The sequence below is a fragment of the Littorina saxatilis genome, linkage group LG2 (assembly GCF_037325665.1).
Source record: "Littorina saxatilis isolate snail1 linkage group LG2, US_GU_Lsax_2.0, whole genome shotgun sequence".
Lineage (NCBI taxonomy): Eukaryota > Metazoa > Mollusca > Gastropoda > Littorinimorpha > Littorinidae > Littorina > Littorina saxatilis.
In genome coordinates, this window is record NC_090246.1 from 27,613,427 (window position 1) to 27,630,054 (window position 16,628).

Consider the following 16,628-nt stretch of genomic DNA (forward strand, 5'->3'; position numbering starts at 1 on the left):
GTCTGTCTGTGTGTGTGTGTAGAGCGATTCAGACTAAACTACTGGACCGATCTTTATGAAATTTGACATGAGAGTTCCTGGGTATAAAATCCCCGAACGTTTTTTTCATTTTTTTGATAAATGTCTTTGATGACGTCATATCCGGCTTTTCGTGAAAGTTGAGGCGGCACTGTCACGCCCTCATTTTTCAACCAAATTGGTTGAAATTTTGGTCAAGTAATCTTCGACGAAGCCCGGACTTCGGTATTGCATTTCAGCTTGGTGGCTTAAAAATTAATTAATGACTTTGGTCATTAAAAATCTGAAAATTGTAAAAAAAAATAAAAATTTATAAAACGATCCACATTTACGTTCATCTTATTCTCCATCATTTTCTGATTCCAAAAACATATAAATATGTTATATTTGGATTAAGAAATAGTTGGCATATGCCCGCTGCGCCGCGCTGGTAAGAACTGACCACAATGTGCTGCTCTCCCGTTCTTATTATACCCCCGCTGATGCATCACACGTGCAAGCCCCCCGGCAACATAGACATTGCGGCTGGGCTCTTCTCCTTGACTTTCACAAGTCCTCCTCTCCCCTCTCTTTCTAATTACGGGCCTAAGTGTTGATATCCTGCTTTACTACCCTCTCTTCCCTACCTGCTAACACTGATCCCTTTAGGCCTACCTCAAGTATCTAACATCCTCCTCCTCCACCCGCGGCTAATCTGTCTCGTTTAAATAGAGTTTATCTGACGCTGTCCGCTCTATCTAAACTCACACATATTTGGATTAAAAACAAGCTCTGAAAATTAAATATATAAAAATTATTATCAAAATTAAATTGTCGAAATCAATTTAAAAACACTTTCAGCTTATTCCTTGTCGGTTCCTGATTCCAAAAACATATAGATATGATATGTTTGGATTAAAAACACGCTCAGAAAGTTAAAACAAAGAGAGGTACAGAAAAGCGTGCTATCCTTCTTAGCGCAACTACTACCCCGCTCTTCTTGTCAATTTCACTGCCTTTGCCATGAGCGGTGGACTGACGATGCTACGAGTATACGGTCTTGCTGAAAAATGGCATTGCGTTCAGTTTCATTCTGTGAGTTCGACAGCTACTTGACTAAATGTTATATTTTCGCCTTACGCGACTTGTTAAATATTGCACCTACGTGTCGACCAGGCATTTGTATATGTTATAACATACCCAGTCAGCACGGAGTATTGAGGCAATGTTGTCTCAACATTGGTTTATTGTTGGATATCAAGCTCACTCTCACAAACGGTGTTTCTTCCATCGCCACACCGCGATCGGCAATCTCTTGCTGCGCCGCGGGCGCAGTTGTCACCGAGTGTTGCTCGATCGAGACAGTAAACGTTGGCTCACAGCGAATTGCAGGCTCGCGCAAGATTGTGATGTCAGACGACTTTCGACGCATGCGCCAATCAAGGAAATCGCCAATCTCTCGTGCAGTCGGTCCCTTCTGCGGGATGGGTTACACCTTGGAGTAGCGTGTTCGGCGGATGGGTCGGGCTGCACGTGAGAGGGGTCCTGTATCGTGTGGCAGTTGTGTGTGTAGGGCCTATTGAGTAAAATATTCCTACGCCTAGATATGTGATTGTTAGCTTTTGCATTCAGTGTAGTCAGTCAGCTTTTGTACACCGGCGCAGCAGCAGCAAAGTTTTTTGCCAGCAAAGCTGACTTGGACATTTTTACTCAGTTCTTTTTACTTCAAAAATTTTATACGCAGCAGTGCAAAATGACTGACAGAGACAGTTCCAAATTCAAGTTTGACAAGTGGGTAAAACAGCTCCCTTCTACGGTGGCAGAAATTTTGGTGGAGGCCGGTTTTGACACGCACATCGCACTGGTAAATGCCACGAGGGCCAGTGTGACTGAACTCAAACTAAAGCCGGGCCACCATGTTGCTACTTTGGCTCTGATACGTGAACTTCAGGGCGACGATGGGCCACTGTCAAGAGAGCAGGCAGCGGCGACATCACCGGCGACGACAGCGGCTACGGCAGCAACGTCCCTCGACGAGTTATTGCAGAGGTCAACGACCGGCACGGGCGCCGCGACGCCGCTGGACGGAGGCCGTGTAGACTTGGATCCTACAGTTTTTCTGAACACACAGCGTGTGTGTGATGGGGTCGGGGGTGTCTGTAGCTTTCCCATTCCTGAATTAAATTGAACCTTGAAAATCGACTCTTTCTACATACACGAAATTATATAAATTTAAGAAGGCTATTAAAATTATACTGCTCATTGATCTGAATACGGTTCTTAAAAATTGAGTGAGACTTGCGTGTGTGCTTGATAGTATATTTGAAGGTGTGTTTTCTGGAATATTGTATGTGTATTTAAAATGCTACATGCTTGTGGTTATATGCGTGCATGTGTGAGGCCTCGTGAGTATGTTCGGGTTTGTGTGTTGATGTGTGTGTGTGTGTGTGTGTGTGTGTGTGTGTGTGTGTGTGAACGTCGCTAAAGTACTGACGCCTTCCCTGTCAATTATTTGTTATATTTTTCACCACGTGTTGTCCATAGTATGAATGAATTCTTGACACACACATTCAACTTTTCAAATGCCGGATGCAAATGCAACACATTTGAAATAGTTTTAATCTTAAAGAGTATGTGAATAGGTTTTAAAAGTTATATAAAATGCTGGGGGCAATATTGGTGCAATGTTGTGATAGTGTTGATAGTATTTGTTTTCATTGACATGCTCACAATTAATCCTGTGAAAAAAGTTCATTTTTGAAAGAACAAAATAGAATGAACTTTTTTCACAGGCTTAATTGTGAGCATGTCAATGAAAACAAATACTGTCAACGCTATCACCATATTGCCCCAATATTGTCTCAACATTGAAATCCAACATTGTTCCAACATTGAAATCCAACATTGATCCAACATTGAAATCCAACATTGTTCCAACATTGAAATCCAACATTGATCCATCATTGAAATCCAACATTGTTCCAACTTACATTGAAATCCAACATTGTTCCAACATTGAAATCCAACATTGATCCAACATTGAAATCCAACATTGATCCAACATTGAAATCCAACATTGCCTCAATATTGCAAAAATTTGCACTTCCAATGTTGATCCAATATTGACTTTCAATATTGAGCCACTGTGACCGGCAATGTTGCCTCAATATTGGGGCAATGTTGATGTGCTGACTGGGTACATATCAAGTCTATTCAATTGTATTCCTACACGTCATAATGAGAGCAAAAGACTTTCCGGGCAGAATTTTGACTTTCAAAATTAGGGGGTGTACTTCTATAATAAACTCTCACACTTTGTGTTTAAGAGTTATCTCCAAAAAGTTACTTGCTACAAGAAGCCCGATGATTATACACTTTCCTCTGACTGGTATTTAATCAGATTGTGTCTAATGAAATGTCCTCAGGGAGAATAAACATTATACAGAAAAGTAAAAACGGCATGACGTAACACAATTTTCGAAATGCAAGGCCTGATGACACTCTTATTTTCTACAGTCAAACAAGCTTTATACTTGCCGTGTTACACCTTCCAGTTACCTAATAATTCACTCTAATACACTCACTCTGATGCGTGTGGTTTAGCTGATATGGCTATTTTTTGCAACAATTAGTGCTTTTTTTCTACAGTATACTTTTCACAATATTTTGGCTACTTTGCCTCAAGATTGCGTATAGCTGCTGCCACTTTTGGGTTCCTAGAAAGGTTGGGTGACATTGTATAGGCATTTATATTTCAAATGATACCAAATTTGCTCGGGAGTACCGACTGTGCATTAAAATCAGGGTGAGAGCCCTGTTGGCCGACTAGTATACAATGCTCATTGTAGACTTTACACCTGCTTACTTTTAGCTTCGACGTCACGTGTGACGTCATCGTTGCAGGCACAATATTCAAACAATATTCCCCAAGCTCAACCTACATTCAGTAACTGCATGGCATAAATTGTACTTCTTTATTCTATGTGAATCATTTTACCAGAGAGTTTTGCATAACACACTAAATTCAGTTTTTCCTTCAGTGAAACGTCAAACCGCCCAAAACGGTATGCACCCGATTTTTTCAGTGAATGTTCAATAAGTATGGCGTACATTGTCAATCAAGGATACATTCTATCTTCTTACTTTATATTGACGGGTATTTTGGAGGTTCAAATGCAACTCTTATGAAAACCAGCACTGCCTGAAAATGTAAGGATACGCAATTAATTCATCACAAAGTTAACGTCTCGCGCATTAATTTCATCACAGGTATCTTTATAACCTTTGCACCTAGGCTTAGAGCAGGCATTTTTCTATGTATCAACGTACATGTTAGGTCCATTACACTCCACCCTTACCTGTCCTAGAGCCTCTCAAAAGGCTTTCATGACATAACTTTGACTTACAAAAATATGGGGTGTACTTTGAAAATGAATTCTCACACTTAGTGTTTATGAGCTATGTTGCACCACACTTTGAAGTAATCCCACATTTTGAAGTAAATTACTTCAAAGTGTGGGGGGATCTTCCCACACTTTGAAGTAACTTACTTCAAAGCGTGGGACTTTTGCATCGCCTGTTTGAGCCTGATGATTTTGTCAAAAACAAGAAATTCCTCCGAGGTAGGAAAAACACCCCCGTCCTTAGCATTCTCACTGCCACCAACTGAGCAGGCACTGCTAACAAGTGTGGTTATTTCCCTTTGACCATTAATATGTCGCTCTATAAGTCCTTGTAGAATCTTAATCCACCAATAACTCCCTAACCGTGTGTTTGACTGGTCCCAATTTTTGTAAGGACCGTCTCAGGAATGTATAGAACCTGTTCACCAAGTTTGGTGACGATCGGTCCGTTCATTCTTGAGATCTATATGCGAACACAAACAAACAAACAAACAAACACATCGAGCGAAACCTATACACACCCCTATACCGGGGGTGTAAAAATGGCAAAGTCTTTTGGATGAATGAACAGAAAAAGTGAGCGAGCCAAGAAACACAGTGATGTTTATTATCAACCCAAAGCAATGACCTATTGTTGAGTGTGACGAAAACACGTGGTGACGATTTTAGAACATGTGGGGTCACGCAGAGACTATCTGAGAACACTCGGGCTCATTCGGCACGATTTTACAAGCAACATGTCCCCACTACGACAACTCCCCCACCAAATGACGGCGTAGGACGTGACGTCATCACCAAGGCCTTCCTCAGGTGCGGTGTGTCCAATGCCCTGGACGGCAGCGAGGACGATGATCAGATCAGATCCTGGAGTGGTTCCCAGAGGAGATCGGGGTGGCACTTCCTCACGACGGCGACGCCGCTGCTGCTGGTGCTGCCGAGGAGAACGCAAGCGACGCCAGTCTGACTAGTGATGAAGAATCACCTGCTTCAGACTCTGATAAAGCAATGTAGACAGTTGACGATTGTTGTAGAAAGTTTCAAGTTGTTCTGTTGTTCAAGTTCAAGTTTCAAGTTGAAGTTTTTCAAGTTGTTTTTGAATAAAAGCCGTTTTTGTTGAATAGACATGCTTTCAATGTGTTAATTTACGAGTGATAGTGCGTCCGCCCCGTGATCGGGAGGTCGTGGGATCGAACCCCGGCCGGGGTCATACCTAAGACTTTAAAATTGGCAATCTAGTGGCTGCTCCGCCTGGCGTCTGGCATTATGGGGTTAGTGCTAGGACTGGTTGGTCCGGTGTCAGAATAATGTGACTGGGTGAGACATGAAGCCTGTGCTGCGACTTCTGTCTTGTGTGTGGCGCACGTTATATGTCAAAGCAGCACCGCCCTGATATGGCCCTTCGTGGTCGGCTGGGCGTTAAGCAAACAAACAAACAAACAAACGAGTGATGTTGTGGAAGCCTTACGTATGTCTGTCTGGGAGTTTAACAATTTTATAATACACAAAATATCTCCATGTTGCTTCACATTAATTTGCTTTAGTTTGAACAAACATAACACTTTACATACCAGATGGTATCATTATATGTCATATGAATCATGTCTCCATTGCAATGAAGAATATGTTCGTGCATAGGGTCAAGTACCGAAATTCGTGCAGAGGGGGGGGTGGGCTTATACTCGGTACTTTACGGTAGTGTCAACGTTGGTGGGGTGTGAATGTTACCGTCGATCACTTTACATGTTTAACCTCATTTAACATATTGCATGTTTCGCTTGTTTGAATTGTAAGTTGTTGTGTGATTTGTTTAAAAACAATGTTTTAATGTATGCTTACTTTGTCATTGTGTTGTTTGTGTTTATTTGCTTGTTTGCTTATTTGTCCGATTGTTTGTTTGCTGGTTTGTTCGTTTAATTTGTTTATTTGTCAGGTTGTTTATCATTTATTCGACATTTGTATTAGAAGTAAGGACCGGTTGTAAGAAAAGGCGTAGCCTTAAACCACTTTCCTTGAAAAATAAAGTTCCATCATCATCTCTCTCTCTCTCTCTCTCTCTCTCTCTCTCTCTCTCTCTCTCTCTCTCTCTCTCTCTCTCTCTCTCTCTCTCTCTCTCTCTCTCTCTCTCTCTCTCTCTCTTGTTCACTCTCTTGCGCGCACTCAAACACACACACACACACACACACACACGCACACATACATACACACACAGAGACACACACGCGCACACACACACACACACGCACGCACACAGACACACACACACACACACACACACACACACACACACACACACACTATAACTGAGCGACTGCGAAGTGCAAGTCCGATCAAGCTAGACCTGGAGGATTTGGGGTGGAAGAAGGGGGGAGTGGGAGTAGTGGAAAGAGAGCAGATTTCTCTAACTGCTGCAGACGTTCAACCCTCTGCACTTTACGTGACACTTCAGGGACCCCCACTTTCAGTTTCTAGAGGGTCCATGGACCCCCACTGCAGAATTTCACAGAGGGTCCCAAGGGTCCAATAGCCGAACAGTCCCGTTGTGCTCATAAAACATTGTGGTCACGCTTAGTTCACCGTGAAGTGTCTTTATCATTGACATATTCTAGGAGGACACCACACACACACACACACGCTCACACACACACACACACACACTTTTGCATCGGTTCCAACCTCCTTTCCCGGATTTTCTTCGCGTGAAATTGACATCGGTGCTTGCAAAATCTGAAAGCTGTACCTCAAGTACGTAATAGCTGACGATTGCAGTCTGAAAATAGTATCTACGGTACGCACGATAAAGGGAATTTCCGTCGCGATATAACCTTGAACGGTTGAAAACGACGTTAAACACCAAATAAAGAAAGAAAGAAAGAAAAAATAAAGGGAATTTAGTGCGTCCCAGGACCCCCTCTTTGAAATTTTAGTGCGTCCCGGGACCCCCTCCACACATTTCTAGTACGTGTTTTTGGCTTCTAGCGCGTATATGACGCAGGGACGCGCACTCTGGGGAGCCCTGCACTGTCTTTTCTGGTGCCTTCTCACCCAGAAATCAACAGCTAGTTATCAGGCCGCAGTGCTACAACATATATCACGAAGGCAAATAATTCTGCTTAGGTCATTTACGTAGCTTTTACTCACCGCTGCCATGATGCTTCCAAGTCGAAGATGCCTCCAAACCCTCGAAAAAGTCTTTACAAGATGTGCGGGTCTTTCTTGCACTGAAAGATACTAGACCGAGAAGGGTGTGTAGATTTTGCAACCTGTCTCACTCCCGGACGAAAAGCGACGAAGCTGTCAAAATCTGTGCCGACTCAGTTTTTAAAAGGTCAAGGTCCCTGGGACCACATGTTCAAGCCGTGCAGATGCATGCGTTTGTATCGCTTATCAAGAGCGTTCGTTATCTTTGTCATTACAATGGGGCCCCCTTTCTAAGACCTCAAAATATAAGGTCTTAAAGGGAGGGAGTCTTAAAATTAAGATAACTTGACAGACGCTATATGAACATGTGAACAGACTTGGGTGTTAAAAAAGAGAGGGACGGGAGTCTAAACTGTAAGGGTCTTAAACAGGGGGTAATGATGGGTATGGGGTCGGGTGAGGAGTTCCACTGTATTTGAAAAGTTCAGGTAAAAGGATTGTGGCTATGTGTAGACTTTCGCCTCTACCGTTAGTGTCTGATGAATTCAGTGCATTACTACGGTACGCGGATCGTATCAACTGATGCAGGAAATTGATGCATCCCAAACCAAGAATTTGATGCAACATTTTCACAAAAGGATGCATCATTTTCAAACAGGATGCATCATTTTCCAAAAGGATGCATCATTTTCCAAAAGGATGGATCATTTTCCAAAAGGATGCATCATTTTCCAAAACTGATGCATCCGATACGAAAATGATGCATCCTTTTAGAAAATGATGCATCACTTTCGGTTTTGTATGCATGCGAAAGATCATTCATTTCCGGTCTTTCCGTAAAAAATGCCTGTGCACGGAAAAACTTGAAATGACATTTTGACGAATATAAACAGATTGGTTAGATAAAACAAAAATAAACGTACAACATACCATTAAATAGGGAACAAGTCAAAGTCACGGCATTATGCATTTAAAGGCATTTTTTGTTTTGTTTGTGGTTTGTCTTTTGTGCACACGAAACTGATTTTGACGCCCTTGACCTTCGACTCAAACTTTCGTTTTCCGACGTTTTCAACATGGCCGAAGAAGAATCGTTTTTGATTGGTGTTCGGCGAACCTTTTCATATTGCGCAAATGTTTTGCGATCGGGATCTTACACACAAGAAGCCCTTGAACAGTAAGTGTTTTTTGAAATGCAAAGTGTATGTCTGTCTTAATGTTAACCCTCAGTTGTTGAGTGTTGACGTGACGCGCTGTGGGAGAATCACCGGCGGCGAGTGATGCATCAAAACGATGCATCAAATTCGTGGTTTTGGATGCATCAATTTCCTGCATCAGTTGATAGAAATAGTTCGTTTCGCTTCGTATTCCGGTTCAAATTTTGCTTTTTGCTCGGCACTTTCCGGGAAAACCCGAGAATTCTGATGCATCCAAACGATGCATCAAATTCTTGGTTTTGGATGCATCAATTTCCTGCATCAGTTGATACGATCCGCGTTCCGTACATTTGGCCTGGGGTGCGTTGCCCAGGCAGAACGCCACAGAACGTTTGCAAACGTTTTCTAGGCAACGCATAGTTTTGTTGTAGCGCTCGCGATCGCTCGCGAACGTTAGGCCAAAAAAAAGAGGGTGTGGTTAAGGTAACATAGCCAAAAAAAATAGGGTAGGAAGGTAGGCAATCACTTTTTTTTAAAACTTTTTTTCTAATGTGTACAAATTAAACCTACTTGACAGGGAAATAAGTGTGCGACTCGAGCGCTTTCGCTTTCATTGCGTTTTCTGCACTCGTTTTCTTTTTTTTTGTCTTTTTTTTGTTTTTTGTTGACAAATGTAAAAAAAAGTTATAGGGTCGGCCCCTAAAAATAGGGTAGGTCGGGTTACCGTAATCACACCTATTTTTGGCTCACGTAAGTGTAGCCTATGCGATGCTAACTTTTGTCTGTCTGTGCGTGCGTGCGTACGTGCGTGTGTGTGTGTGTGTGTGTGTGTGTGTGTGTGTGTGTGTGTGTGTGTGATAGAAACTTTAACATTTCGTCATTTGAAGACGTCACACGCACGTATGTGCGTGCGTGTGTATGTCTGTGGTAGAAACTTTAACATTTCGTCATTTGAAGACGTCACATTATGGCGTAAGAGGGTTAGACGTCACGCGAGAATTACTGAAAGTCTCGGTCATTGTTACTTTGAGCGGGCCGAGACTAGTTGGCAGTCGTGTCGCAGGTATTGTTGACACTCTCTCTCTCTCTCTCTCTCTCTCTCTCTCTCTCTCTCTCTCTCTCTCTCTCTCTCTCTCTCTCTCTCTCTCTCTCTCTCTCTCTCTCTCTCTCTCTCTCTCTCTCTCTCAACTTCAGGCCCTTCAAGCGTTATTATTCTGATTTGTTTCGTTTTGGTTTCATTTTTCATTGCTCATTTTTCTTTTTGATTTATCTCCCTTCCCCCTTCTTTTGCGCTTGGAGGACATCATCTTCTCTGATAAGTCGTTTTGATATTTGTATTGTTGTTTTCATTTTTTTTTTAACCTGTTGAAGACCATTAGGTCGAAACGTTGTTCATTGTCATTTGTTTGTATATTTCGTTGCGAGTCCAGAATATTAGGTATTACTCTTAGTCGTGTCCCTGTAAGTAGGCTACATGCAGACAGACATATATGTAGATCTAGTGTCTCGCTTTCTTGCACAGTGTCACCAATGCTTACTGTGTGTGTGTGTGTGTGTGTGTGTGTGTGTGTGTGTGTGTATGTGTGACGGAGTGATTGAGTTTGTGTTACTGTTTGTCTATTTCTTACGTGAGCCTTGAAGGCTTCGCCTCTTGTTTTTTTAGGACTTAGCAAGCGCTCGGTACAAGTACCATTGTCTGGGGTCACTTAAGCGTAACAATGGCGACCGCTCGCCGAGAATGGTCCAGGCAACGGGGGTTTGTGCCGAGCATTCTGTAACGTACCCGAGAGGTGGCACGCCAAAAACCATTGCACTGTACTGAACTTGCTGTTTGACTCTCTCTCTCTCTCTCTTTTTCTCTCTATCGCAGTCTCTCTGTCTGTCTTACGTGCTCTCACTCTCTCTTTCTCTGTCTTACTCTCTCAGTCCCTCTGTGCCTGTCTCTGTCTATGTCTCTGTCTCTGTCTTTTTCTTTCTCATTCTTTCTTTTTATATTTAGTCAAGTTTTGATTAAATATTTTAACATCGAGGGGGAATCGAAACGAGGGTATGGTGTATGTGCGTGTGTCTGTGTGTGTGTCTGTGTGTGTGTCTGTGTGTGTGTGTAGAGCGATTCAGACTAAACTACTGGACCGATCTTTATGAAATTTGACATGAGAGTTCCTGGGTATGAAATCCCCATACGTTTTTTTCATTTTTTTGATAAATGTCTTTGATGACGTCATATCCGGCTTTTCGTGAAAGTTGAGGCGGCACTGTCACGCCCTCATTTTTCAACCAAATTGGTTGAAATTTTGGTCAAGTAATCTTCGACGAAGCCCGGGGTTCGGTATTGCATTTCAGCTTGGTGGCTTAAAAATTAATTTATGAGTTTGGTCATTAAAAATCGGAAAATTGTAAAAAAAAATAAAAATTTATAAAACGATCAAAATTTACGTTTATCTTATTCTCCATCATTTGCTGATTCCAAAAACATATAAATATGTTATATTCGGATTAAAAACAAGCTCTGAAAATTAAATATATAAAAATTATTATCAAAATTTTTTTTTCGAAATCAATTTAAAAACACTTTCATCTTATTCCTTGTCGGTTCCTGATTCCAAAAACATATAGATATGATATGTTTGGATTAAAAACACGCTCAGAAAGTTAAAACAAAGAGAGGTACAGAAAAGCGTGCTATCCTTCTTAGCGCAACTACTACCCCGCTCTTCTTGTCAATTTCACTGCCTTTGCCATGAGCGGTGGACTGACGATGCTACGAGTATACGGTCTTGCTGAAAAAGGGCAGCTACTTGACTAAATATTGTATTTTCGCCTTACGCGACTTGTTTTATATTTAGTCAAGTTTTGACTAAATATTTTAACATCGAGGGGGAATCGAAACGAGGGTCGTGGTGTATGTGCGTGTGTCTGTGTGTGTGTCTGTGTGTGTGTGTAGAGCGATTCAGACTAAACTACTGGACCGATCTTTATGAAATTTGAAATGAGAGTTCCTGGGTATGAAATCCCCGAACGTTTTTTTCATTTTTTTGATAAATGTCTTTGATGACGTCATATCCGGCTTTTCGTAAAAGTTGAGGCGGCACTGTCACGCCCTCATTTTTCAACCAAATTGGTTGAAATTTTGGTCAAGTACTCTTCGACGAAGCCCGGGGTTCGGTATTGCATTTCAGCTTGGTGGCTTAAAAATTAATTAATGACTTTGGTCATTAAAAATCTGAAAATTGTAAAAAAAAATAAAAATTTATAAAACGATCCAAATTTACGTTTATCTTATTTTCCATCATTTGCTGATAATCAATTTAAAAACACTTTCATCTTATTCCTTGTCGGTTCCTGATTCCAAAAATATATAGATATGATATGTTTGGATTAAAAACACGCTCAGAAAGTTAAAACGAACAGAGGTACAGAAAAGCGTGCTATGCAGCATAGCGTAACCACTACCCCGCTCTTCTTGTCAATTTCACTGCCAATGCTGTGAGCGGTGGACCACGAGTATCTATGGAAAGCCGTTTGGCTCATAACTATTACAGCTGTAATTTAAAATAAATACACCTGTATTTAATGATAAATACAGCTGTATTTATTTCTTAAACGTATACAATAAGTATCATTATTAATTACAGGTGTATTTTTTTTATTAATTACAGGTGTATTTTTTATTAAATACAGGTGTATTTATTATAAATTACAGGTGTATTTATTTTTAAATACAGGTGTAATTATTATTAAATACAGGTGTATTTATTTTTAAATACAGGTGTATTTATTATTAAATACAGGTGCATTTATTATTAAATACACCTGTATTTATTATAAAATACAGGTGTAATTAATGATAAATACACCTGTATTTAAAAATAAATACACCTGTATTTAAAAATAAATACACCTGTATTTAATAATAAATACACCTGTATTTAAAAATAAATACACCTGTATTTAAAAATAATTACACCTGTATTTAAAAATAAATACACCTGTATTTAAAATTAAATACACCTGTATTTAATAATAAATACACCTGTATTAATCAGTTATTAGTCACGTGGTTAAGCGACTTAAAAACTTGGACTGGGAATCCACATGAAAAACACTAAGCTTATACGCGTCTTCATCGCCTCGCTTTGCCGCCTTTTGACAGACTGAACAGCTCAAGATGGCGGGGGTGGCAAATGTCCCTGATGTTTTGGAAGGTTTGCGAGTGCAGTTTTAATTAACGCTGTTGCCCAGGCTCGCACAGCAGGGTAAGTTAATTGTTTTATCAGACGAATTCGGTTCTTGTGACGATCTACACCGAGTCAGTGGGGCATCCACATCCAGAAGTTGAACTTGAAGGGAGGCCTGTACGCGTTTTTGACCAAAGATGCAAAATATTGGAATTCGGTGCGAGAGACTAGCTGCTATATCGTGTTATCGGTAATCTTGAACTTTAGCGTGTTAAATTCATAGCTCTTAATTCAGAGGCATTTAAGTCTCCAAATTTGTAGAACCTGTACTTGTAATCATAACAAGTCATTTTAGATCCCTTTGAAGTTACGGAATGAACTCCGATGATGAACTGTACGAATGCATTTGACCCATCAAAGAAGGAATTATCCGTGTGACCAGACAAGGGAGACAAATCTTTCGTGTAGATGATGTCCCATGGTTGACAACGTACACCATTTTCGGTGCATTTTCGTCACGCTAAAGTTCAAGATTACCTTGTTATCTGTGTGTGTGTGTGTGTGTGTAATCCGTTGTAAAGTGTATATTATGATTATTTGGTGGCGGCGGCAGTGGTACGTATATAATCTCATATGGAAAGCCGTTTGGCTCATAACAAACCTTGATTGATATGGGTTAAAGCTGTGGTCTATTTATGACTTTCCGGGGCTACGAGTTTGAAAAATAGGGACAAAATCATGTTCAGATTTCTGTACAGCAAACACTACCCGAAACCCCACCTATACGGCGTGTATGACCTTGAGAGCTTCAGTCAACGCTTGAATTTTGCAGTGGTAACATCTGGTTTGCTCTCGCAGAGCTGAGCATATTTGTTGTCAAGAAGGATCGAGCAGAAAAAATAAACGACTTGGCAGGGATTCGAACTCAAGGCATCGGGGCCTCGAAATGTCAGGGCCGATGTCTTAACCGCTAGGCCACTTCACCAGTATTGTCAAAGATAAAAAAATTGATAATTTTATATCATTCTACGCTTGAATTATCATTTATGCGTTGCAAAAACGTAAAAATTGACATTAAAATTTGCCTTTATTTGCAAACATGTTTTACAGAATCGCAGTACATGTTTACACCGTCATGCTACACGACATTCGCGCCATGCAAATAGCTGCGATATCTCTATTTACAACATGCAAGAAAATGACAAGAACAGTAATTGAATCTCTCCAAAGCCAGTTGAAACCAGACATCTAAGAAATAGTTATACATGTATTCACTTCTGAACAACCGGCACGGTTGGCCTAGTGGTAAGGCGTCCGCCCCGTGATCAGGAGGTCGTGGGTTCGAACCCCGGCCGGGTCATACCTAAGACTTTAAAATTGGCAATCTAGTGGTTGCTCCGCCTGGCGTCTGGCATTATGGGGTTAATGCTAGGACTGGTTGGTCCGGTGTCAGAATAATGTGACTGGGTGAGACATGAAGCCTGTGCTGCGACTTCTGTCTTGTGTGTGGCGCACGTTATATGTCAAAGCAGCTCCGCCCTGATATGGCCCTTCGTGGTCGGCTGGGCGTTAAGCAAACAAACAAACAAACTTCTGAACAATGGGCGGATAGAGATATAAATCATGCTGCTTCAAGAATAACATAACATGAATTCATATCAATGTTTTTCCTTCATTTTCTCAATTGGCGCAGTAGCCTAGTGGTTAGGACATGAGACACGAAGTCGAGAGTTCGAATCTTCGCCGGGGCGTTTATTTTTTCCCCTTGATCTCTCTTGAAGATAAAATATGAGAGAGCAAACCGGCTGTTATCCCTGAAAAATTCAAGCGTTGACTGAAGCTCTCAAGGTCATACACGCCGTATAGGTGGGGTTTCGGGTAGCGTTTGCTGTACAGAATTCTGTACATGATTGTATCCCTATTTTTCAACCTCGTAGCCCAGGAAAGTCATAAATAGACCACAGCTTTAATCTCCAGAGCTGTGTACCAGGGAAAACCATGTTATAAAGTAGACTTTTTATTAAATTTAACTTGAGACATTTAAGCTGTACAAATTAATTTCATTCACAAATACTAGTTTCATAAATATCCTTGGCCTGCAGAGATAGAATAACAAATACTTGCACATTTTGTTTGTCTTAGTGTTCAGTAAATATACAAAGGTTTTAAAGTAAAGCACCTTCATAACATGGAAACCGGAAGTTGTGACATGAATTTGAATACTGCTAACACTACCAAGAAAATAATATATATATATTCTATGTTGTTTTGTTGCAAGTCTGCATCATTAACAACCTGGAGTATTACTGGAAAAAAAATTATTACTAAAGAAAATATGTATACTCTCGATACTCTCCATGCACATGATTTTTGTGCAGACGAGAATTTTTGCAATTCAATAAAAGGGCGACCACCCAGTAAAGTCTTGGTTCAATTATGTTCTTTTTATGGGTTAGTTGTTAGCAACAATGTAACCGACAAACTTCAAACAGAATTTTGGTGCTTTCCTCTAACATATATTATATATTTGAAAAACATCAATGTTTACCTGTGTCAAGTTTCTTTTTTGGGAGAGTATACATTCAAGTTGCCATTTAATACATGTTTTAAGGACTGAAAATACATGTCACAAAATGGGAAACGGCCCAGGAGAATAACTTGTATGTAAAGCAGCAAATGATAAACACATGGTTTTACCCCTGAAAGCTCCAAAGATTTGGGAAAATGAATCTCGTTTGCCTTCACATATCAAACTGAACGTCAAGCAGCTCAAAAAAAGTCTCAAGAAAAGTTACGCTTTCAAAATAGCATTTCATTCTGTGTCGCAAAGCATGCTTAACATTTCTACGCTTCTACAAATGAACACAAGCATGCAATAATTCCCTCTCTTTTGAGTCCTGGTACTTGTATGCTTATTAAGAAAGCGGGATGATGTTTCCTTTATTTCAGAATTTCTTTTTTGTCTTGTTTCAGATGGAAAGTGCGGAGAAACCACCATCTCAGATTTCGTGTTTTTCATGTCTGGGAGCCGGTCCACAGTACCAGGAGGGTACCAGAGTCCTCTGACCGTGGTGTTTGTGGACACACCCGAAAAGCCACTCCCCAGAGTGTCAACTTGTGCCCTCAGAATGCAGGTGTCTGCCCGACACGTCAAGAACTGAGGCAGAAGCTGTCCCAGGCTGTTCTTGAAGGGGGTGGATTTTATTTATTGTAAAAACTTTCCTTCAATGGTGCGTTTAGTTTCTGCTTGGTAGCCGTAGCTGTTGGTGTTTCTATCTGTACACACCCTGGGGGGGGGGGGGGGGGGGGTGTTAACGTTGAACTTTGAAATCTTAAAATTATTAAGACAAGGTGTGTGTGGTTTTTTTCTCTCCGTAAAATAAGCTTTATTTTAGGTGCCTGTACCGTACATCATTTCTTACTTGCTATTAAATGCAAGAGAGAGACTTTCGAAGATTTGATGTTTGTGTTTCGCATTATTTTTGCTTGGTAGCCGTAGGTGTTGGTGTTTCTTTCTGTACACACCCTGCGAAAAAATGTTTGTTCTGCAATTTTGAAGAGAATTCACAAATGTATTCAAACTGAATTATTTGAGGTCATGCTGCAAAGGAAAAAAAAAACATGACCCTGATTTAACCGGTTTCCTATACTCCTTTACATACCTTGTTTTTGTTTTGATTGTTTTCTTTGCTTTTTGCAGGGGGGGGGGGGGGGTGTGTTTAACGTTGAACTTTGAAATCTTAAAATTATGAAGA

The 16,628-nt window shown here is 40.8% G+C and overlaps 1 protein-coding gene across 1 annotated transcript in view; it reads right to left on the reverse strand.

Annotated features, from left to right (window-relative positions):
• Positions 1 to 7,703, reverse strand: part of LOC138958647 (N-acetylneuraminate lyase-like) — a 56,252-nt gene extending 48,549 nt beyond the window's left edge. Inside the window, exon 1 of the mRNA XM_070329864.1 lies at positions 7,539 to 7,703. Within this exon, the coding sequence (XP_070185965.1) occupies positions 7,539 to 7,547 (9 nt within the window). The 5' untranslated portion in view covers positions 7,548 to 7,703. The remainder of the gene's footprint in view (positions 1 to 7,538) is intronic.
• Between the last annotated feature and the right edge of the window lie 8,925 nt (positions 7,704 to 16,628).